General features: G+C 44.4%; 1 protein-coding gene across 1 annotated transcript; it reads right to left on the minus strand.

Moving 5' to 3' along the window:
• Nucleotides 1–211: 211 nt before the first annotated feature.
• RBM5 (RNA binding motif protein 5) lies at nucleotides 212–23,234 on the minus strand. The gene is made up of 25 exons (XM_050958644.1): nucleotides 23,147–23,234; nucleotides 22,827–22,890; nucleotides 21,193–21,388; nucleotides 20,043–20,210; nucleotides 17,310–17,379; nucleotides 16,758–16,831; nucleotides 14,199–14,282; nucleotides 11,744–11,804; nucleotides 11,505–11,570; nucleotides 10,911–11,071; nucleotides 10,080–10,177; nucleotides 8,577–8,664; nucleotides 8,262–8,339; nucleotides 8,094–8,166; nucleotides 6,610–6,695; nucleotides 6,174–6,252; nucleotides 5,809–5,900; nucleotides 5,091–5,252; nucleotides 4,403–4,549; nucleotides 4,253–4,324; nucleotides 3,168–3,347; nucleotides 2,860–2,934; nucleotides 1,930–2,027; nucleotides 1,715–1,844; nucleotides 212–796 (listed from the first exon to the last, which is right to left on the minus strand). Exons 2-25 carry the CDS (start codon nucleotides 22,841–22,843, stop codon nucleotides 671–673), a joined length of 2,481 nt encoding a protein of 826 aa, XP_050814601.1. The 5' UTR covers nucleotides 22,844–22,890; nucleotides 23,147–23,234; the 3' UTR covers nucleotides 212–670.
• Between the last annotated feature and the right edge of the window lie 250 nt (nucleotides 23,235–23,484).

Below are 23,484 nucleotides of genomic sequence, written 5' to 3' on the forward strand. Positions count from 1 at the left end.
AGAGGCCAGAAGCCAAAGAGAAAGACGAGGCCTCTGGTGACAACACCCATCACCACAATAGACTGACTCATGGGAAGAGAGCCTGGGAGATGGGGAAGTTGCTGGGAGCCTGGACGATGTGGATATTCTTCACCCACCCCACTGAGAACCAATGACAGGGTCAGTTTTGAGTGTTTTTCTTCTGTAAAGGAGCCAAAACCGGCAACTAGAATCAAAATCTTCAAAAAGTCTATAGAAAGGTATATCATACAAAATGTACAGGAAAGTTGTGCCAACAAAACAAGACAATACAACAAAAGGAGAGGATAGACAGTGTCAAACCACAGCTAACACATCCCTCACCTGCTCCAGAGGCCTTGAGTGACACAGACACTATGCACTCTGAACTCAAAGTACATTATGTTACACTATGTACAAGAATGTATAAAGATACAGTATCCCCGTTGGCCTGGCCACGAGTTTTCCAGCATGAAGGTATAGCAATTCAGACAATCCATCATGGAAGTTACATGCTGGAAGGGAAGACAGTCCAAGGGAATGAAATGATTAATCCTAACCCATACTCAGAATATGGCACTGCCACCAAGATCACAGGGTTTAACAGTCAGTTCCAGGTAACAGACAAGTCAAGTGCTTTGAGGGCTTGTAAGCCTCAAGGGTGCGGAACTCATCATTCCATCTCAGTGAAGCGAGCAAACATGGCTTTCCGCACTGCATCCTTGTATGAATCGGCTGTGGAGACTCCGTAAGAACTCCCCTTGGCTCCCAAGCCAGCTCCTCGCATGCGAACTTGAGCCTGGAAGGAAACAGGTACTTTAGCATTGGGAATACAGTATCCTGTGCACCGCACCCACTATAGAAATCCCTATGCTGGCTGCCTGAGGGAATCTGCTACAGTGGGAAATAAGTACAATTCTTATCAGGTCAACTGTCACCTAGCAGATGTCATGAGAGAGGGGAGATGAGAGATTTGCTGCATTCCTTTAACAGCTATTTAAGTCCCTCTAGTAGATTTATTACTAGGAGGCCTGTCTCTGGGAGCAGCCCCAAAGTCCACAGATACAACAAAAGCTACATGCTTATGTCTCACCTGTACACACCACTGACCTACTGCCAGGAAAAAACCGTAACAGGATGAGGGAATGTGCCTCACATTAGCCAAGATGTATTCAAACAGAAAACATGGCAGACCCAGCCCAGCTAGAGTCAGAAAGGATGTTAGAACACATGCATGGAAGTGACCCACCTTCAAGCAGCAGAATAGGATAAGCACCTCTAGCCTTGCCCACTTCTATGTCATCTTAAAGTCAGAGAAAACTAGATTTTGAATTATAATAAATATGGTGAAGTGCAAACTGTTCGAGCCCTTAACTTAACCCATGACCCCAGCACTGACTGCTGCACCTCATAAGTGCACAAGTTTACCTTCCTGTTAAGACAGCTTTTCAAAACTACATGTATGCCACCTTGCACACAGCTTCCAGACAGTTTCAGGAGCCCTACTTCCACAAAGGTGCAGATACTTGGTGACTTGGGACGGATGTCACAGCTGGGGGTTCATGCCAGCTCAGACCTTAGTTGCAGCATATTCTGCTCTAACAGTCAGGAAAGTACTTCTTCAGGGCATCTAATTGCTGGCGACAGCCTCCACCATAATTAGCAAAGCCAACAGATCATACAGCCAGTGCCATCTCTCCTCCTACACTATGCTTACCTCAATGGGAGCTGTGATACCCTGGCATTTCCTTCCGAGTCCTGAACCTTCTCTCCAGCCCATGGCCTGGAGCATTTTGTTGCCAATATTACTATGGTCAATGCCATCTTTAGTGGGCTGCTCATAATTCCTACACACAAGAGAACAAACCGTTAGATTAAGGAAAGCTTGTTATGTACTCTAGAAAGCCACTAGAGTGCCTGGCAAATACATACACTGTGCCAGCATCAAACACCTTCTTGCGCTTCGGCTCAGGGGGTTCTGGGATGCCATATTTCTCCCGCCGTTCAGCAGCTCTGTCTCTGTATTTCATCTGCAATGAGATATATTCTGTAGGACTGACTGCAAATGGCTGTAAGTCCAAGCATTAGAGATGCTGCTTTTGGAGCAGGCTGAACATTAACGGGAAACACTTTCTCTGCACATAAATACCCAGTCTATTCTACTGCGTAGTTCTGCCAACTGAAAGGCTTGATGACTTTGCATTAGCACAGAGGTTCTCTCATACACTCCACCTGCGACACCCAAACCAGCTCTCTTTTTGCATCACGGCCAAAATGCAGTTTATAGTCACTCCACTAAAACTGACGGCTGGGTTGGTTTGGTCAAAAGGCTTCCTCTTCTCCCCTCCCTAGTGCTTACACTATGCCCTGGATGAGAGACTTAATCATGGTGAGGAGCAGGACAAGCAGGATCAAGTAAACTGGCTCCTCACGATGTCTGAGCTGTGCATTCCTGGAGCAGAACATGATGGCACATGGGGAGTAACTAAACTGGGGTGAGACTAGCAGGGCAATGAGGACAATGGCAAAATAAACAGAGCATAGCAGTTGCTAAGATCCCCCACTTCCCAGCCCACGTTAGGGTCACCACCTCCAGTGTGGGAGCCCACTCATAAAAATACTGCTGTATAGCAAAAAGTGAAAAAGCCACCCTCCCTTCCCCAATAAGCAGGACTTATGAGCACCTGAGTTTTTAGGTCTTATTCACTAGGAAAGCCCGCAAGCTTGTCACAAGGCAGATGCTTAGGATAATCTAGCTCCTGGTTATCCCCAGCTGGTGACATGGTACTGGAAAGAAACACCCCATCCATCACCAGTGCATGTTCATCTCTGGATCCCCAGTCTTGTCACATGGCCACTGACCTCTCTCTCGCGCAGTTCCAATGCTTCAAGTTCCTGCTCTGACAGCCTAGATCTCCTGTAGATATCCATGTTTTGCTGTGTTAAAGGAAGATTTCATAGTACATCACGTTAGGAGGCCGCTCAAGGAGGCCACATGGTTGCTGTTTTAAAACAGTAACACCTTGGTGGTATACCTGACCAACAACTGTTGATGCTTTCTGGAAAACAAAGCTTTCTGATACAAGCAGTGCCACAGTATCTTGTACTAATTGTAAAACACTGCAACCAAGCCCATCTCAAAGATGGGAGCTGCTCCCACAAATAGTTACCTTGTGCAGGTCAGAGAGCTGCTGGTGTCGGACCAAGGCATCTTTGTTTGGAAACTGCCTCCTACAGAGCAGACAGGCCAGCTTCTTCCAGTCAGTCAGTTTCTCTTCTTCATTCTCGATTCTTTCCAACAGGTCCTCCTCATTATCGCTATCTCCACTGTAGGCAGCCACCAGGCCACGCTGAAAGGCAAGCAGGGCCACCATTAGCAAAGGGAACATTGTACAGGAAGGCAACTGCAGCAGATGGCAGGATCCTCAATTTAAAGAGTGGGTATCGCAGAAATGCACAACAACTAAAGAAAGTGCACCTCCTCACCCACAAGCTTCCTTATACAGTAGGGATACAACATCATCATCATGCAAGATCTCATGCCCTCCCCAATGGGCACAACTCTTCAAGGTAGTTCCACAGATTAACATCAGGGACGCGATATCTAGAGCCCTGCAAATCCACAGAATGTTTGTGGATTGATGCAGATACAAATTTTGTATCCGCACAGGGCTCTAACCATATCCTACAAGTGGGAATGCAGCAGCCCTGGAAGAACTAATTATTCCTTCTGGCTGGTCTGCTACAACACCATGCAGTGTTTCTCAAACTATTGTATTGGTGACCCCTTTCACACAGCAAACCTATGAGTGTGACCTCCCATATAAATTAAAAACACCTCTTGTATTTAACACTATTATAAATGCTGGCGGCAAAGCAGAGTTTAGGGGTGGGGGCTGACAGCTTACCCCCCTTCCTCCCCATGTAATAACCTTGTGATCCCCCAATGGGTCACATCTCCCAGTTTGAGAACCTCCGGACTAAAGTGTCTGTAGAGCTAGGACCATTACCTGAGCCTTTTTTATTTCTCTTGCAGAATGGATGAGACTGGGGCCCTCTCACTACATTCCATCAAGGGGTAACAGCCCACTCCACCACCTATGTCTATGACCAGATCCCTCTGCACAAAAGAGCCCAGGACTTCAAAGCAGAACAGTATCTGCTGACACTCAGATAAAAGCTGGCTGCCCTGCTCCCAGCAGCATTATCCAAAGCTGAAGCAGTATGGTAATGAATTGAATGTGTGCACACTTACTTTGAGTGGATTCTCCTCCTCTCCATTCTTTACCATCTCTGGCATGACCTGCTGCCTCTCAGACAACGTGCCCTAGGAAAAAGACAGACATGAGCTCTGGGCTCTGCGCAGCCTGCCCTGCTCTGTGATCACCTTCCTCCACATGACTACCTTTTTCTCAAAAAGGGCAAAGCCAGCATCTGCTGCTGCTGATTCCCTCCTCTCTTCCTCCCTGGAGCAGAGTGGCTGGAAGCTATTCTTAAAGTTCTCTTTCTGTTTGTTCAAGCTCTTTGCCCAGCGCTCCATGTCTTTAGCAATCTGAAACAGACAACAGGGACTGGGTCAGATAACTCACTTTGCACAACAACTCTTGGGACTTTGGATCTAGTCATTCCAACTTCTCTACTCCCTGTAGGAGGTGACACACAGACTTTGACTCCGCTCTTACAGTGCTTTCCTTTAAAAGGGAATTTTCACGTCCACAGCATGCTGGAATTGCAATTTACCCTTTGCCACTCGAAAGCCTTTGAGGAATCCAGTAACCAGCTTTGATTCAAGCTACAGTGAAAGCAACAGCTTACAATCACGCCCTTAGCCCAGACATCAGCCCCTGCATACTGCTTGTCAAAAAGACGGTGGCACTCCTGTTATGCTATAACCCCTTGGTTTTCACAGAACTTTCCAACTCCTCCCCAGTTCTCTATTATACCTACTCTGAGGTGCAGCTACCCATCCAAACAGCTCAATCCAGACATCCCCTGCTTCCAAAAGAACCCAGACTTTAAGAGGTTACATGTGACCTTCCAGTTCCAGAAAAGCTCAGATTTCCCATCCCAGCTGTGATCTGGTATCTCCTCACCTGCTGAGCAGTTTTACTCTTGGGTTTCTCTTTCTTCTCCTTCCCTTCTTTGCTGGAAGGTGCACTAGTTTGCTGGTACGTAACACCCTCTGCAGCAGGCATGTAGGTCTCTTTCTCGCCATCCCAGTAAAGATACTGCTGGGTTAGGGCATTGTAGTAATACTGGGAGAGAAGTGAAAAATCAGACAGTTATCCATCTGAGATGAGCTAAGTGTACAAGGAACAACTGCTACTCCCCAACCAAGAGGTATGTTAGATTCACATTGTTATATTTGAGTCAGAGCTTTCCACAGGATCTGAAATCTTCACAAAGTGGTTAACCAGATGTCAGCCTGTTAAATCCTCTGCTTGCAAGCGCATGCATTCTAACCAGGTAGCATTACAGGAAGAACCTTCTCTATTTCACAATTTCTTTTGGGACACCCCACTAAAGCCTAGAGCTAGACAAGTTTAACCAGATTCTGCAGAGCTAGAAGTCACACCAATAGGATCTATAGTTAGAGGCCTATGCTCATATGAGTTGTTCAGGGGAAAAAAAGCAATGTAAAAAACTGCTAAACTGTAGGGAACACACAGCAGCCCTGAATCACTGTTGAGGGAGTGTGCTGCATTCACTACTTTACCCCCCTCCCAAGAATGTCAGTTTCCCTCACAGTTGATGAAGCATGAAACTAACAGACCTCAAAAATTATGATGGATGGGAAGAACTTGCATTTACCTGGGAGTTAGGATCATAATAGAGCCCTGTTATGGGATCATAATAATATCCTGAAGACTCATCGTATTGGTAGGTAGAAGTGTCAGGGACAGCTGTAAAATCAAGATGTGGGACATGATTGCTCCAGTTGAACTGAAACAGGCACCTTTTAGTTCCAGTTAAGACAACTGCGATTACAGCAACTACTAGGACAGAAAAGCCTATAAAGCACTGCCATCTCATCAACACATGTTGCATTCCCCCCAGGGATACCTTCACTGCCAACAACATGGGAAGGAAACACTAAAATCAAGGGAATACATTTATCTACGGCCACCCAATCACATATGTGCTTCTGCTAACAAGAATGACTCAGCTTTGCTTACCATACTTGGTGCCAGGGACCACACCAGTTGGAGAAACTGACTGTGCCTGGGTGCTGGTGCTAGGCTGTGCTGTTTGAGTCTGGAAAGAATTGAAACCTCATTAAGGATGTCCTTGCAGGGTCCATGGAAATCAAGCCACCAACAACATATTACTCTGCAAACCAGCTGTTCCTGACCCACATGCTCTATATTCCTTCTCTCAAAGAGAAGAAGGAAAGTTAGTGTAGAAAGAATGGCAGATAGCTGCTCTTTTGTAACTAAAAGTTCCCTGATAGACTAATTTCAGTCTATGAAGAGATTAAAGTTTAGTAAGAAAGGACTCCCCAATTTTGCTGCATGCTCAGTTGCAAGGCAGCACAGGAATGCCCCATGATCGATTCCAATCCTGCCTGCACAGAAAGTCAGTTGCAAGAGCTCTGCAAAGCTCTATATTTACCGGAGAGTCAGGCGAGTTGGGCTGTTGATTATATAGCTGAGGACTCTGGGATACGACAGCTGCTGTAGTGGTGGTAACTGGAGCACCTGCCAATGTACAGTTTGTCAGTGAACTTATTTCCTGGAACTCTTATGATAGTACCTCATACCAGAGTTAGGGTACAGTAACTCCTCACTTAAAGTCATCCCGGTTAACCTTGTTTCGTTGCTACACTGCTGATCAATTACGGAACATGCTCGTTTAAAGTTGTATAATACTCCCTTCTAACATCATTTGGCAGCCGACTGCTTTGTCCACCGCTTGCAGGAAGAGCAGCCCGTTGCTGCTAGCTGGTGGGGGCTTGTAACCAGGGTGGACCGGAAGCCCCCCTATCAGCTCCCCACTCCCCTAAATTCCCTGTGCTGCAGCCACCCAGCAGGCTATCAATTGCCAAGTAGTTCAGCTGTCTCTCCCCCCACTGCCACGTGCTGCTCCTGCCCTCGGAGCTGCTCCCAGAGACTCCTGCGTGCTGTGTATGGCGGGGGGGAGAAGGGGGGTTGCGCTAGGAGTCAGGGAAGAACTCCTGTGACCACCCCCCACATGACCCCACCCCTAGCTGGGCCCCACTCCCCCCCCAATCTGGAGCTGCTCCGGCAGGCCAGACTGGGCAGCACGGCCACAGCCTGTTCCATCAGGCTGGGCCAGGCAGCATGGCCACTGCCTGCTCTGAAGGGGTGGGGCCAAGCGACACAGCTGCAGCCTGCCAGCGCCCCCCTCCCCAGGTGAAGCTGCTTTGGAGGCTGGAAGGAGAGCAGTGTAGCCACTGCTCTGGCCCCACCTCTTCCCTTCTGGCTCTGCTACCTATCCTTGCTCCCTCTGTTGGGGGGAGGGGCTGTGTCCCACCTCTCCCTCTCTATACCTGTTCATAAGCCGATCCCCTTCTCTGGTGCTTCCCTTTTTTACTAAAAAAATTCAGCTTATGAAGGAGTATATAGGTAATTCAATCTACATAGACTGGGAAAACACTTTTTACAGAAGGAGATATGAACAGACTCTGGGAATGGAACAGTTAATACAGCATGGTCAATATGTGCAATTTCTTGGCATGAATGTCAAACATTTACTATGCCAGAAGGCAGCCACCTTGCCTACATCCAACAGTAATTCCTGGTAAACAACAGCTGCCAGCATCAAAGATTAGGCTGGAACAGCTCAGGTGTGGCTTTGAGACAAATGCAGCTCTGAGTTCTAAAGGGGAGTACATAGCTATCTTCCATTTTAAATGAGTTGCAACCAGGAGAGACTAGAGGTCCCTACGTGCTCCATCTTGAGCAGACCTTGGCCACTCTGGTTTGCTGGAGACCAGAGATTCCTTTATTTTAAATGGCAGAATCAGCTAGAACGGCTGATGCTAAATGGGATTCACTTGATTCTGTAGAGATTAAATACTGCTACACAACTCACATCCTAAAAAAAGCTACTTGGAAACATAAAGAAGATATTACCTGATATAACAGATGCTTCTGTGTCCAACGCTCCAGCTTGACTCTGGTAGTACTGCTGGTAGTCCTGCGAGTACTGTGAAGGGAAGCACAAAGTAAGTGTCCGGTTGATCAGACTTTTGCTCCAACAATGAGTAAACACTGCTAACAGCATTAACCAACGTTACCCACCTGCGCATACTGGGTATAACCATCTTGCCCTGGCTGGAGGTAGCTGTAGTCGATGGTGCCTCCTTCTCCACTATGAGGCTGTAAATTCCAGCAGAGAGTTTTATCAGAGACAAGTCAGTTCCTGCATTTCACTGTTTCTAAAAATGTGCTAATACTGTATCCAAGCCAACAAGCATGCTAGCTGTTGTGACCATTCTCTTCCTTAGTACTCTGTTCTGTATCTCCATTTACCCAAGTCAGGAATATTAAATCGTCACTAGTGGGACTAAGCATTCTCTAGTTTCATTTCAGCAAAAGTAATGCGCTAGTGTATACCTGGGTAGATGACCACTGAGCTGCAGCGATGGCTGTGCTTGCCACGGAGAAGGCACTGACCCGGTTACCATCTGGGAGAAGCAAATCTCTGAAACCAGGAAGATGAAGTTACATGAATGAGAAAGTGATGCTTTCTCTCAGGCAGCTTCCACACAGGAAATCTCCCTGTATTCTGTAGTCCCAAGGGGATTCACTGATGATGCTACATGTGGATCTCTAAAGATACCTACAAACATCCTCTCAGGTGTCCCAGCCAGCTACAGTGCAGCCTGGCAAGTTTGGGGGAATGGGAGTTACTTTGAGGCTCACTACTGTGCAATCCAGAAATACTGAACAGAAAATTATTTTGGGGAGATAATTGTGCATCTCTTAAAAAACCAGTGGCAATGAGAAGGGCTTGAAAATGCAGAGGAGGAATACCCAGCCGGAGTTGATGGTTGTATTTTCACTTCATGTGAAATGATGGACAAGCAACAGCAGACACTGGTTAGGCGAGCAGAGAGATTTCCCCAAATAGCAGAGGCCATGACGACACTCGCAAGTCTTAGGCCTTGCCTATAAAACAGGGCAGGTGTACACACTACAAAGCTACTTTTGGCAGCAAAACAAAACCACCTCAACAAGAGCCATGAAGCTTTTTGTGGCAAAGTTAAAGCGACAAAGCATCAGTGTAGAGACTGCTGTTTGTTTTGTTGACATAACTGGCTTCCATCAGTATCCCACAATGCCTGCTGTGACGGCTCTGCTCACCGTTTTGATCTTTGCTGCCCTACATGCATATGCCCAACCCCTTTCAAAGCTCTGGAGGTATCTGACAGCTGAGAATGCTAACCTGGAATGCTCCTGTTCTGCCCTGCACTAGGAACACAGAGAGTGCGTGTGTGTGTGGGGGTGGAGGGTGTTGGAGAGGAACTGCCGTGCTCCTTTGACATTCCTCAGCAGGGCGAGCTCACAGAGCTGCTCAGGATGCCGCTCCTGGCAGCTGAGGAGGCTATGGGAGAATTTGGAGGGAATTATAGAATCATAGGTAGGCAGGCAGAGGGCTGTTTTGCAGAAGACTGCTGTGCCTGCCGAGCAGAGCCAGGAGCTGACACAGGGGCAGGGGATGTTGTGAGAAGTTGGTCAGCCTGCTCTCTCTCCCTGTTCCTCTCCTTCAGACAAAAAAAAACAGCGGACAATCTACTAGGATGCCCCTGGAACATGGGATTGAGAAACATGTATCATGTGATGCTGTACCTGCACCATGAGGTACTGCATATCCTTCCCAAAGTACCCTGAGGCCAGTTGCACAGTGGGATAACTACCCACAGTGCATGCTCTCTGTGTCGATGCAGGAGCTGTTTCTGTGGATGCACTCTGCCAACACAAGCGGCTAGCGTGGACATACAACAGCATTTTTAATTCACACACTTTAATTAAAGCAGCATAACTTTTGCCGACAAAACTTTGCAGTGTGGACAAGGCCGTAATAGAGTTAGAAAAAGTAAAGCGCTTGTAACTCACTTTCTGGCACTCTTTGCAAAATCAACACCAATTGTTTTGCCATCAATTTTCAATGGTGGCTGAAGACTTTGTAAAATCTGCAACAATTGAGATGCATCCTAAAAAGAGAAAATATCTGAGTACAGTACAAGCTACTAACTGAAAAAGCAAGGTATTGTTGAAATGAAGATTCAGTAGTGTTCATCCCAATTAAGTATTAAATGTGCCAACTTCTAAGGAAAAGATGGATAAATTACATGCAATTGCACATGCTATTCGCAACCGGCTATGAATACAAAAACGTTTCCCCACTTCCTTCATACTACAAGGGTAGATTTAGTGCTCTTGGGAAACGACAGCACTGATCAAAATCATGGTCTGTTGGAAAGCTCTGAAAGACTCCCAGATGCAGCTTTGTCAATGTACCTTCCTTCTGATCGGCAAAACCTCTGGCTCTTCAATTCTCCACTGGGCAAAATGGTCTGTGAAATGAGGTCCACACAGAACTTATCTGAGACTAAACTACCTGTTTTCAGTAGCCATGATCAGGATTCAAACCTAGTCTAAAGAAACTAGAGCACAAATCCTACTCTCTAACACCAAAAAGCTTTCCTTCCCCCTGTATGTATGTTTCATTTAAGGATCTCTAGGTGCTTTTTCACCACCATGAGGATAATGAAGAAATAGGTGAATGGTTAAGTGATACACTCACTGTTACAGTGAACGAGGGCAGACCAGGAAATAGCAGCCAACGTCCTAATTCCTCGCTTCAGCCACTAGCCCATTATGGCAATGCACTTCTCACAAGGTTCTTTCATATTTTTACATCAAAGTGCATTATTAAACTCTCACCATTGCAGAAGACAGCTGCACAAATGCAAAGCCCCGATTCTGCTGGGTCTGCTTGTCTTTGATAAGGCGAATGTTATTGACTGCCAGCGAAGCATATGGAGACAGTGCGGTCATGATGGAATCCACTACTGTGTGGGGAGCTATGTTTCGTAGAATGATGGCTGAAGGAAGAAAGAGACAGTGTTACAACAGTTATATTCATAAATGCTCCTCACAGTACTTTTAGTTATTATGCAACCAATGATTGTTGGAAGGTCCCTCAGCATTAGACCTTAAATAGCAAAAAGAAATGACTATTTTTAAAGAAAATTTAAGGAAATCTCTTATCTGGAAAGAGAAGGACGACAATTTTTTCCCCAAAGTTTTATGCTACACGCAGATAGAACCTGCCTACACACAGTATTGAATGTCTCCTATAAGTCATACCTAATGAACATGCCTCATGGAGCACGCTATGCTGAACAACCTGCATTGAAAAGGGAACAGGAAGCGGGTCCCAAATACACAGTATGACACAGACACTAGAGAGGATTTTCAGCTAGATCATTCTATCTAACACATGAAGTCAAAGAAAAAGCAGAGACACTAACTTACTATCACAGTAGTAATCCACAGACTGAACAGCTTCTGCTGATCCAGGTGGTACCTCCTGTTCTGAATCTTCACGGGAAACAGGAATAAATTGCTGTTAATCATACGGTATGAATCTCTCACTCAAAGTTAAAACAGACTCAATGAGCCAGCCTAGGACCTGTGATCCCATTTAGTTTCCAACTGCGACAGGAAATATTCCACGTAACAAAACGTGCTAAAAAAAGCTGAAAGTGACTTACCAAATTTATCTGCTCCACAGCGGAAGCATTTTAACCTTCTCCTGAAGTTGTAAAGGCAGCACTATGGGACAAAACAATGGTACTGAGATTTTTATAGGGTTCATACCCTATCTGGCACGCTATGAAATGTCCTTATGACGTACTGTATATCTTCATTATATGCTATAGTCAGAGACAGAACATGCCAGATTAGATTTAAGATGTATCTGCTGCTATGCCACCAAGTATTAGAACAAAGGCAGTTAACAGGTGATTCTGCCTTAAATTAAATTACTCAGGTATTTGATAGCCTCCAGTCTACGATCCTAGCCTTGCAAAATATCCATGTACTACTATTACAGGCTCATGACTGTCATGCTAAGCCATCCCAATCTGGTAGGCCACAATGTGCTACTGTTGTTTACTTCCTGATTAACTAGACACGGTCTAATTTGCCATGGAGTTTTGGCAGCTTGGTCCTGGGCAGCCCAGTCTCTACTGCAGATTACAGCATGCATACATAAATGAGACACAGCAAGCACTGGTTGGTACAACCCAGGTCTCCATGTGGTTAACTTGCATAACTGCCAGAGAGAGCTGAGAACAACTTTTCTGTAAGAGGCGAGAAACAAGCTAGAGTGACTTAAAGCTTGTCTGGAATCAACCCATCTCAGAACTGCTACAGGTAAACAACAGACAAAGCATTTTGAGTTTCAAAGATGGCTCCACTGAGCTCCACAGAGTGATCAGAATGGTTCTTTGGAGCACAAACATGTTGCAACAGAAAGATGTTAAAGTTACATTCCTCCATTAAAAGCTGGCATTTGAGCCAAGCCTAGCCTGCTGAAGGCAGGCATCTTGCTGTGAAGCAGCATCAGAGTAGCTCCAGTACGGGTGGGGTCAATGAAGCCTGGCCTGCAGATAACCATTTTAAGACTTGGTTATTTACACAAGTGTCACAGAAAGTTAAATCAGAATTAAAGAGAGACTGGAAACAGATTTACTATAACTGTTGCTTAGACAGACGGGCTACCACCACCAGCACATCAGATTTGGTTTAGTGACCTATGTCTTAAATACATTATTTAAACTGCATGCTATTTGCCATGCAACTTGGAACACAAAATAAATATGGATGGAAGCTTTCTTTAGTGCCATGAAATGCCATGCTGCCAAACGTGTGACCCTAGAGGCTGCTCAGTTACAACATCCTGCCTGTGGTCCAGAGAGCTAGTCATGCTCACACCCCCTTTAAATAGTGTTTTATTAAAATGGGGGTACAAGGCTGGGAAGCAATATGGACAGAGCAATCTGGTTTTGTTCTTGTTGGGTCATTTCCACTTTGGGCTCAGCAAAGAACATGAGAGTATTTACTACTGAATAGTAATTCAGCACTGGGTTAGGGTGGTCATATCTTACATGAGCACTCAACATCTACTATAGTAGAGAAATACGGAATTCAGCTGACAAATTCTTAAATCTGATGTCAGATGAGTCCCATTAGCTCGATCCTATGCCAAGATCCTTAACCGAAAATCCTAACCTAAGATTGGATGACTTTCTGAAAGACGTAAAAGCAGCAAAGAATCCTGTGGCACCTTATAGACTAACAGACGTTTTGGAGCATGAGTTTTTGTGGGTGAATACCCACTTCCTCAGATGCAATATACAAAAACCTGTAGGAGAGCACTTCAGCCTCCCTGGCCACACTATAGCAGACCTTAAGGTGGCCATCCTGCAGCAAAAAAACTTCAGGACCAGACTTCAAAGAGAAACTGCTGAGCTTCAGTTCATCTGCAAATTTGACACCATAAGCTCAGGATTGAACAAAGACTGTGAATGGCTTGCCAACTACAGAACCAGTTTCTCCTCTCTTGGTTTTCACACCTCAACTGCTAGAACAGGGCCTCATCTTCCCTGATTGAACTGACCTTGTTATCTCCAGCTTGCTTGCTAGCATATATATACCTGCCCCTGGAAATTTCCACTACTTGCATCTGAGGAAGTGGGTATTCACCCACGAAAGCTCATGCTCCAAAACGTCTGTTAGTCTATAAGATGCCACAGGATTCTTTGCTGCTTTTACAGATCCAGACTAACACAGCTACCTCTCTGATACTTTCTGAAAGATGCACTCCAGTTCAGCCACAAGTTACCTGACACAATGCAACAATTGCTGGGGTGAAATTCCATGGCCTGTGTTATGAAGGTCACTTCTGGCCACAATCTATGAATTGCTGTCCATGTCATTTCAGATCTCTCTTGATTGGGCATATCCCTTTCATTTGATCTCTGTTTCATTTTATTTGGCCCCCGAGATGGCACATTTTAATCTTTTGTTCCTTAGTATCTGATCTCGCAGAAATTGGCAACATCTGCAAAGTTAACATACCTCTTTTCCCATATCATTAACGGGAGTAAACAGAACAGATCCCCAATGTTGATTAGAACTCCTTGCAGAAACCATGCATCTTACCTTGTTACAAAGCCAGTCTTCAAATTTAGGCCTTGGGTTGCTGTAGTGCATTGCAATCTGCTTCCCCTGAATCACCAGTTTTTTCTGCAAGAAAAGCAGGTTTAAGTTATTCCCGTATTGAGGCAACACGTGTCCATTTTCCCATGCCGGAGCACACTTCGGAGGAATCAGTGCTCCTGAATTAAATGGACAACATATGGGGAGGATGTGGAGAACCAACCACCGCCACCTACACTCTGCCCATCCAATCCTGCAGGGAGGAGGACGTGGGCAGTAAGAGAATGGGATGTGGAATAAAGGTAAACGGAATCAGGGAATGTTGACCAAGCTGCCAAATACTAAACGCTGACACGGAACAAGGAAGTGTCTCAAAGGAGACAGAGTCCTAAACCTCCTGCATTCAGTATCGCCAGAGTTTAGGAGTTTCTTCCACCCAAGTATTTCTACTTCTGGTATATCACTGAGCAGCTTTTTAGCCGTGTCCTTACTGCTTCACTTCTGACCCTACTCCAAACACCTACAGCTTTAAATAATAGCATTTTGAATTCCCCCCCCTGCCCCTCAAGTGCTCTCTTCAGGATGTGTCCCTTTGAAAATACAGTAATTTCTCCCAAAGGCATCCTGCTTAGACTTCTTAGAAGTTGGATTATAAATGCCATCAACTGAAACATAGCTCAAAACAGATGCCTTTGACTAATGCACCAGTTCACGTGAAAGCCTGTGTAAAAGGTTTGTGTTCTTCATTCAAACAGCCAGGAACTCTCTTCAAAATAAGTAACTAGACTGCGAGTAAAGTTTTCCAAGGAGTAAGAAGAGATCATACTGCTTTCATCAGTGCCCTCTCAGTCAAGAGTGTGACATTACAAAGGGGCTGGGACTTTTAATCTATTTCAGCAGCCAAGGTTCTGAGCGTCAATCATTCCTGAACCCGATGTACAAAGAGTGCTCTTTCAAAGTATGGCCAGTTACAGGCTTATAACTTAACAGTTAATTCAGCTGCTTCTTTAAGCGTGGTCGGGGACATGTGTTGAGGTAGCCAAACCCCAGACATTTTATTCAACTGAAAAACTTTTTATTTTTTAAAATGAGGGGTAAGCTTTATTATATAGGCACTAAAGAAACATCAGGACCAGTCTTTTTGATAACAGGATCTGACAGATTGAGGGTGTAGCACATGAACAGGGCTCTCAAGTTCTATACTGCTAGACAGGAGAAAGCTAACCTTGCCCTATGGGCAGAAGGAAGGATTGGAGGGCCCAGTACTCGCTGGATATGCACATATATGAAACAAAGATGCTGGCATTTTTACAATACATCATCTCTTCATCTAACAGTCAGCAGCAGGGCCACTGGGGAGTCTCAACTACTTTTTTCCCTACTGCTAGGGTGGCTCTGGTTCCTTCGGAGTGAATTTGGATTGTATCCATCTCAATGAATTATACATTAACACAGCTTTGTATACATTAAAACTGGGGTGATTAAAAAATTTTTTTTGCTGTTAATTTCTTGCCACCTGTAGTTCTGGTGCATGCAATGGACATTATGTCAGGAAACTAGGACTTGAACATTTTGTTGTTGTGGAAGGGGGCTATGGTATGAAATGCATGACACTACTCTAGGAGGCTGCATATTGCAATTTCTGATTACGACATAAGAAGGCTCAAAATCCAACGTGAATTTAATTTTCTTAAGTGTTAAAAATAAAGGACTATAACATTAAGTGTGCCTCCCTTTTAACTTTACTGGTTTTCTAACCACACAAACAAACAGAGCTCTCATATTGTGACTCAATGTGAGGAGAGCAAATCTGATGAATTTTGCTGCAAGGACTGATGACCAATATCAAAAAGGAGCAGAACAAAATATTCCCATTCATGGGTCGTGTAACAGGAAAACCTCATTGTAAAATGGAATGAACTTTTAACAGAGGATCTATTCTGGTTTTCAGCTCCTATTATTCTCAGGCAAGAGGTCAGACACGCACAATATCACTTTGAGAGAACTGAGATTCTAGATGCCTTTAGCAGGTCTCGTGATTTGAATAGACTCCAATAAGGAGCTCCCTCACTAGAGAGGGAGCTAGGGTCTGTCAGTTTACAATCAAATGTCAATGCCTTCATGGCTAGTACCAGTGATGCAGATATGCAACATTACAACTGCACTCCTTTTGAAAGGTCTGGCACTTTGTATGGCAACAGCGATATGGGAAATGTCTGGTGGAAATAAAGAAGGATGTTCCAGAAGACTGGTCTGGGTAAGAGTTTTAAGAGCCAATTAGACCTGTACTATATAATTAAAACACCAGCACACAATTAAAGCAGTGCTTTATGCCTATTTGTCTAACAGGGGGTGGTTCAGTGTAGCCAATTATTTTTCTCCTAATACTATCCTTGTTCCACTGTTACAAATTTTAATATATACAAAGCCTTTATTCTTTAAGTCACTGTTTTGGAACAAACCACTCCTTCCACCTTTTGTTTATTCCTTTTTTTTTTTTTTTATAAACTGTACAGACTTGTTCCATTTTCAGGAATATCTAGACTTGGTGAGTGAAGCAACCTGATTGGCTTCCATCCAGCTGGTAGCATCTTGAAAGTGATAAAACTCCACGAAGGCGAAACCACGGCTTACACCTAGAGACAGCATTCAGATATAGACGGGATACTTGTGTTAGTCAGTTCCTTTAAAACAGGTGAATCTCTCTCCAACTGCTTCATTACGTCATGATAAAGCAGCTTTACAAATGCGACGTCAACTGCTGGGATCTGCTTATTTTGCCATGGCAAGGAACCAAGCTGCCTTAACTGGCTACATTTTGCTCGATTTGAATCCACGTTTAAAGGTAACCATGCAACAGACTACATAACTGTCAAATGGGTTTACGCTAGTGTTACTTACCCATACCTTTTAACAAAAACCCCTGAAGACAGACTTCTTTGACAGTGTTCTTCAGCTATCTAAAACCTATCAAAAGGTCACATTCCTTAGCCATGGCAAACCTTTTATTTTGATTTTGTGTGCTTGCAGATTTGGGGTAATTCTGGATGTTCTTGTGTGTCTGGGGGTGAGGGGAGAGGAAAATGGCACCGACAGCCAGATTAGAGCACTCACCTGTCTTTCTCTTCATTAGCCTCACATCTGCAGGCTGAGGGCCTTCGAAGGACTCAATAAGCTCTCGAATCTGTATGGAGTTTAGTCATAACAGACAGTTAAAGATTCAGATCTTGACAAACACCCTTTTTATCACTGCGAACTAATCTGCAATCTTCCACCCCAAATATTTACTCTGAATGAGAATCATTGTGCAAAAATCACATTTGTGAATTTACTTTACACTGAATTGAGAGAAAATTACCACCTCCCTGTTTAGAAAGTAATTTAAGAGTAATACTTACTGCACCCAACCAGTGCTCTCCTTATTTATATTTAAGTAGTGCTTAAGAGCTCCAGTCATGGACCAGGACTACATGGTGCCAGGTGCTGTACAAGCAAGATGCCTGTCTCTGCCATGAGGAGTTCCCAAATCCAAGATATAACTTACAGTACTCTTGTCTGCAAAAATCACTAGACCCGTCTCCCTTCCTCTCAAACCCAGAAGACTGAAAGGTATTTATGTAAACACTGATTTTGGCTTGCAGCCACTCTCTCTTTTTGACCTACTCTCTCCACATTCTCTCAAGGGGAGGAAAGGATCTGTGCAGATTACGAACTTCAAAGAACAAGGCTAACAAGTTAATAAGGCACCATTTCCTCAACTGTACTGAACCTGCTTAAAGCTCCAGAGGTGCCCAATGAGAAAGATGAAAAAAGGGAAAAACATCAGATTAGTAACAAGTTCCCCAGAAGGGTGAAGAAAAAGGTCACTATTGGCAGAAACGTTAGAAAACTGATTAAAAGCAGATAAAAGAAATCCCGACATGGCACAAAAGGAAGATATGCAATGGCTCAAAAAGACATGTCAGCACAGGGAAACCCAAAGGCAGATTTGATCAACAAAGCACGAAGACAGTACATGGCCATCCTGTAGCTTTGCAAGTCAAACTGACCTATTGTTGACAGTGGTGTCTTTTGGAGCAGACTTTTACATACATCAACATGCCAAAGAAAAATTAAACAAACAAAGATAGCCACTGCAACTGTCTTCCCTAGCCACAAAGGAAAGGCTGGAAATTTGTATAGCAGTAGTTGCTGCATTTTGGAAAGTGCAAACTCAAAACAAAATATGATTAACTGGCACATAATTAAAAGCTCTACTTGTGCATTAAAATTTGTTCAAATTCTGATCCTAAATGACATTATTCAAAGAAACTATACTACAGTCATTTTAGCAGTTAGCGGGCATACAAATCAATATTTAAGAACTGTTCAAGTAATACAGCTCAGCTAAATCCATTTAAATGCCTCAGAACAAGTACCAATTTTGCACACCATTTATGCCTGATACTCAGGATTTCAATAAAATCAAACAAAAACATTTACTGAAATGTTATAAAAATGAATTGTTTATTTTGGATTTGAGTATATGTATGCTTTGTATGAAACAACCCCTGTAGTATCAGAGTAGTGCATAAAAAACAGAAAAACTGGCCTGGCTAGTCACTACTTTCCCAGCTAAGTAAAAGGCAAAAAATTAAATTGTAAAAGTGGCAAAAAAAATTGGTTTTAATAATCCAGAGAGACATTACTAGAACAGACACTTCAGAATTACAGATGTAGTCTGGTTAAAAATCAAATACGAACAGTTCTGCTTTTGTGGGTTTGGTATTATTTTAACAGGCATTAGGATTAAATTATTTTGGTTACCCTGCCAATCTGGCAGAAACAGAAGAGATAAAAGAACACTGAAAACTAACCACTTCCGAAGGCTATTGGAATTTGCATGAACATTGTAAAGGCTCAAGAGTTATCAAGAAATCTAGCTACCAAGCCCACTTGTACTTCGTCAGCATTACGGCAGCCATTTTAGCACTCCAACAGCTGTGCTGACAGATTATGCTGGTGCAAAGATGTTTGAATAGGCTGAAAAGCTAAGTAAATTTGTGTAAAACAGCCAACTATACAATCTTCAGCCTCCATCAATACAGGAAAATAAATCCATATTTGTCCCTGGAAAAATCTGTGTCAGTTACCTCTTCCCTACATTTATAGAAAAGTAAATAAAGAAAAATAAGCAGAATTAGCGCTGTAAGTAGTTACTTATTAGCATCTTTTCTGTGCCTTCACCAGGGATGGCTACTAATCACATGTGAAAGGCTTATTTTTAGATTGTTCTATTTTAAAGAGGCACATGTGGCCTTAGCTGACCCACTTATTTAATATAAAACAGATACAGTTTAATCCCCGTCAAAAATCCAAGATTAATAATGGAAATATTAACCAGCCCTTTGAGATAGGATTATCTTTGCAACCTTCAGGAAAGAGGCAGCAATACATTGTATCTTTAATATGGCATAAGTAAGGCTAAGTTTGTGGCATGGAAGTCACTTGACCTCCTTGACATTCTCTGCTTCAGCGCCAGGGGCTGCTGGACTGGAGCTGGCAGCCAGTGGGGGGACACCCTGCAAGATTCCAGTGACAGACTCCTTCTCTTTGGGAAATATGTTACCCTGCAACTTCCAGCTACTATGGGTGGAGGGGGAACCCCACAGCTCCCAGCCACCAGGGTGCAGGAGAAACAGGGGAGCCACAACAGCAGAAGTCACGGACAGATCACAGCTTCTGTGAATTTTTGTTTATTGCCTGTGACTTACTAAAAATAACCATGACAAAATCTTAACCTAAGTAAACCAAACCAATTTGGAACTCTTAGTAGGGTAAGCAAAGCCATTTTCTTTGGATACTTACATCGTTTTCTGTAACAGTGATAGGAAGGCCACGCAACATGATGGTCTTGCTTTCTTTCTCATCATTAATGTCATTCCTATAGTCGTGCTCTCCATAGTCACCATCAGAATGGTACCCATCTTCCGATTTATCGCTATTCCGTCTCTCACGCTCCCTCTCCCTATCCCTCTGGTGAGTGAATACCCAGATTAGCAAACACACACACTGCTAATGGAGACAGTTGATCATCCAATATGGAAAAAGAAATCACAAAAAAACTGGAACAAGCTCCAGCAGATCTGGAGCTTTAATTTGCAACTAGACAGTAATTTCAAATAAATAGTAAGAGATGTATCTTAATTAACCAGTGAAGTTCCATTCCTGAGGAGAGTGGGTCTTACACTACTAATAAAAACTGTACTGGAAACCTTAGGGATGCTCTGAAGTAGTTGTTTAAAATCAGATTTGGTTTCTATCACCTCATAATACCTTCTCCATAAAAGTGAACCCATCAGTTCTGCCAGGAAATCAAGCATAAGAATGTGTTAATATATTTAGGGTTACAAATGTTGAGCATCCAATTTCTTCAAAAATAACTTTTCAGGCAAGTACATTTCATCACTAATAGTTTGCTAGATGTGTTACTAATCATCCTCAATTTTTGCTTGTTTACAGGAAGATGGAATTGTGTTGTATTTTCTATTGTCAGCTACCTTGGACTCTCAGCCAAACAGAAAATATCCAACTGAGTAGGACACTTAATCAACTTAATAGTATATCTGATTAGTAGTTGCAATGGCAAGACATTTCATTGATTACTATAGACAAGTGTCAAGATCAATACCAGTAGCTCTCAAACTTTTGTACTGGTGACCCCTTTCACAGAGCAAGCCTCTGAGTGTGACCCCCCCTTATACATTAAAAACACTTTTTATATTATTTAATACCATTATAAATGCTGGATGCAAAGCAGGGCTTGGGATGGAAGCTGACAGCTCGTGACTCCCCATGTAATAACCTTGCAAACCCGAGGGGTCCCGACCCTCAGTTTGAGAACCCCTGATCTATACTATGCTGATTACAATGTTATCAGAATGCTATTACAAAGTTATCAGAATGCTATTACAAAATTCACTCACAGCCTGAGTGAATGCAAGTGTTTTCCACTTACCTCAGGGCTCTCATAGTCCCGACTGTCATAGTCCCGGCCGTCATAGTCCCGGCCGTCGTCATATCTCTCACTCCTACGCTCCTCACTCGATCTCTTGTAATCAGAATCCCTTCGCTTGCTTCTAGAGTCCCGATCCTCCCGATCCTCTCTATCTATGATAGAGCCATACCTTCCACTTCGTTCAGTCCTACTCACACTGTAAAAGGGAGGTTTGTTCAGTCTGAGAATTCTCTCTCAGGGAAAAGAAGTAATTCAGGGAAATGCCATGGTTGTTTACTTTCATCTGCATCAGCTCAGAAATTCTAGCATTTTCAGTTCAAAATGAGCAAACGAGCTACAATGCTGCAAAAAATGAATCAACTACCATCCACTCCCTCCATTTTGTAGCATCATGTCATTCAATAACACAATAGTCACATAAGTCTGGAGTGCGTACTAATGTGTAAATTGAAGAACGTGTGTAACAAAATATACAGATGAAGAATGCATTGACAAGAGATAGGTTATTAAGAAACCTAACAGGTCTCTTCCATACAACTATGATAACCTCTGTTTTGCTATTTTTCTAATAAACTCTTTTAGATAAACAATTATGTATAGGTCACCATGCCTCAAGAGAACAGGTACAAAGCATCACTCAGATGAGAGATCCAAAATCCAAAAATACATTCAAGTTAAGGTTTTTAGTAGAAAACATTTATCAGGTTAAAAAGTGATAACTGGATATAAACCAGTCACATCAACAGAGACTACTTTTCAAATACAAGAGTTAATACTATTTTTATTACTCCCTTCACAGAGAAGAGCAAATTCACTGCCAGTGAGTGATTTCAATTATTTTGGTGGCACTGACTGCTTCTCCAGAGCTGTTTTCCTCCAACCTACATGTACAGGGAATGTGGAGGGTCCACATCACCTGCCATTTTAAGCAACAGCTGCTAAACTATTGTACTAAGTGGAAGGTATTTTCTTTTTCCAATTACTAATTAATCAAAGCATGCTGCTCCTGCTACTACTAAAAGTATTCTCAGAAAGGTTTATTGATTTGAAAACTTAAGACACCCTGATGGTTCCTTAAGACTACTGGATCCAGTTATTGAGCTGTTTTCACCACTAATCCTGCCTCATAATATGCTCCTCTAGGACCCCACCACATATAAATAAAGGTTACTATGGTGTCACCTTCTCCAGCACCAGTAGCTAGCTGGCTTTTTTAAAACACCACTAGAGATTTCCTTCCTAACAGCTCATACAGAAAAAGCCAATGCCAAACTAGTATAAATTTAACAGGTATTTCTGTTAACAAGCTTCTCTCCTTTGAGAGAGTGGTTTTCTTTGCTTCAGATTGTAATAAAACTCTCCCTGGCTTGTGACATGCCCCCTCTCGTGACCCCCGGGGGCTGAAAGACACTGCCCTAGAACAAGTGCATTTCTCTACGTATTGGCGTGAGAATAAGTCCCGCTTAAGCCTGAACAGAGCAGAAGGGTGGCCACGGGCTGCCCCACAAACTAGCGGATTTGGATCTCACTCAGCAGGAAGGTGCCCGGGTCGGAGAGATGCCAGTGCCCGCCCTCCGCGGCCCCTCATCGGGCACGGCCGGGCGATCGCTCTCCTGTGCGGGGGCGCTACCTACCGCTTGTCGGAGCCCATGGTCCCACGGGCAGCCGGCCTCCCAGCCCGGCACACAGACGATCAGCCTGGGGGACAAAGAAGACTAGCGTCACGCCCCGCGCACGGGAGCGCGCATGGGGAACGCACTCTGGAGCGGCGCGCGAGACGGGGAGACCTGCGGGACCCGGGAGCGCGCGGGGCTGCAGTGGGGCGCTAGGGACTAGCGCGTGGGGCTGGGATCGGAACGGAGGAGCTTCGGGAAATGCGCGAGTCGAGGGAGCCCCTGCCTAGGCCGTGAGGAGGGAGGAAAGGGGCTCTCAGAGCCGGCCCATCCTCACTCACCGACCCGCGAGCTCCACCAGCGCCTCTCTGCCGCTCCGTAAAATGGCGCCCAGGAAGCTCACCGTCTCCTGCCCACAATGCACCGCGCAGGGCCGCCTGGAAGCTTCCAGCGGCCGCGCGTGCGCAGGCCCCCTCAGCCGCATGGCATGCTGGGGACTGTAGTGTGGCCGGGCAGGACCCCATCCCCGTCCCTGAGCTGCTGATGGAGACTCCCCGGGGAGACCCCTTCGCAGCCGAACCCAAAGAGGGGGCGGGCCCCAGCTTGTCCCCCGGGACCTCGTGGGCCCCCCCCCGAGCTCCTGGCGTCCCCTTCTGTCCCCTACTACCCCCCCCACACA

The sequence above is a fragment of the Gopherus flavomarginatus genome, chromosome 6, assembly GCF_025201925.1.
Source record: "Gopherus flavomarginatus isolate rGopFla2 chromosome 6, rGopFla2.mat.asm, whole genome shotgun sequence".
In the NCBI taxonomy this organism is placed as follows: domain Eukaryota; kingdom Metazoa; phylum Chordata; order Testudines; family Testudinidae; genus Gopherus; species Gopherus flavomarginatus.

Coding starts and splice junctions, on each gene's coding strand:
- RBM5 (XM_050958644.1), bottom strand. Junction 5,253..5,808: donor ATTATGATCCTAACTCCCAG/GTAAATGCAAGT, acceptor CTTCTCTCCCAG/TATTACTACAATGCCCTAAC. Junction 797..1,714: donor GTATCACAGCTCCCATTGAG/GTAAGCATAGTG, acceptor GTTTCCTTCCAG/GCTCAAGTTCGCATGCGAGG.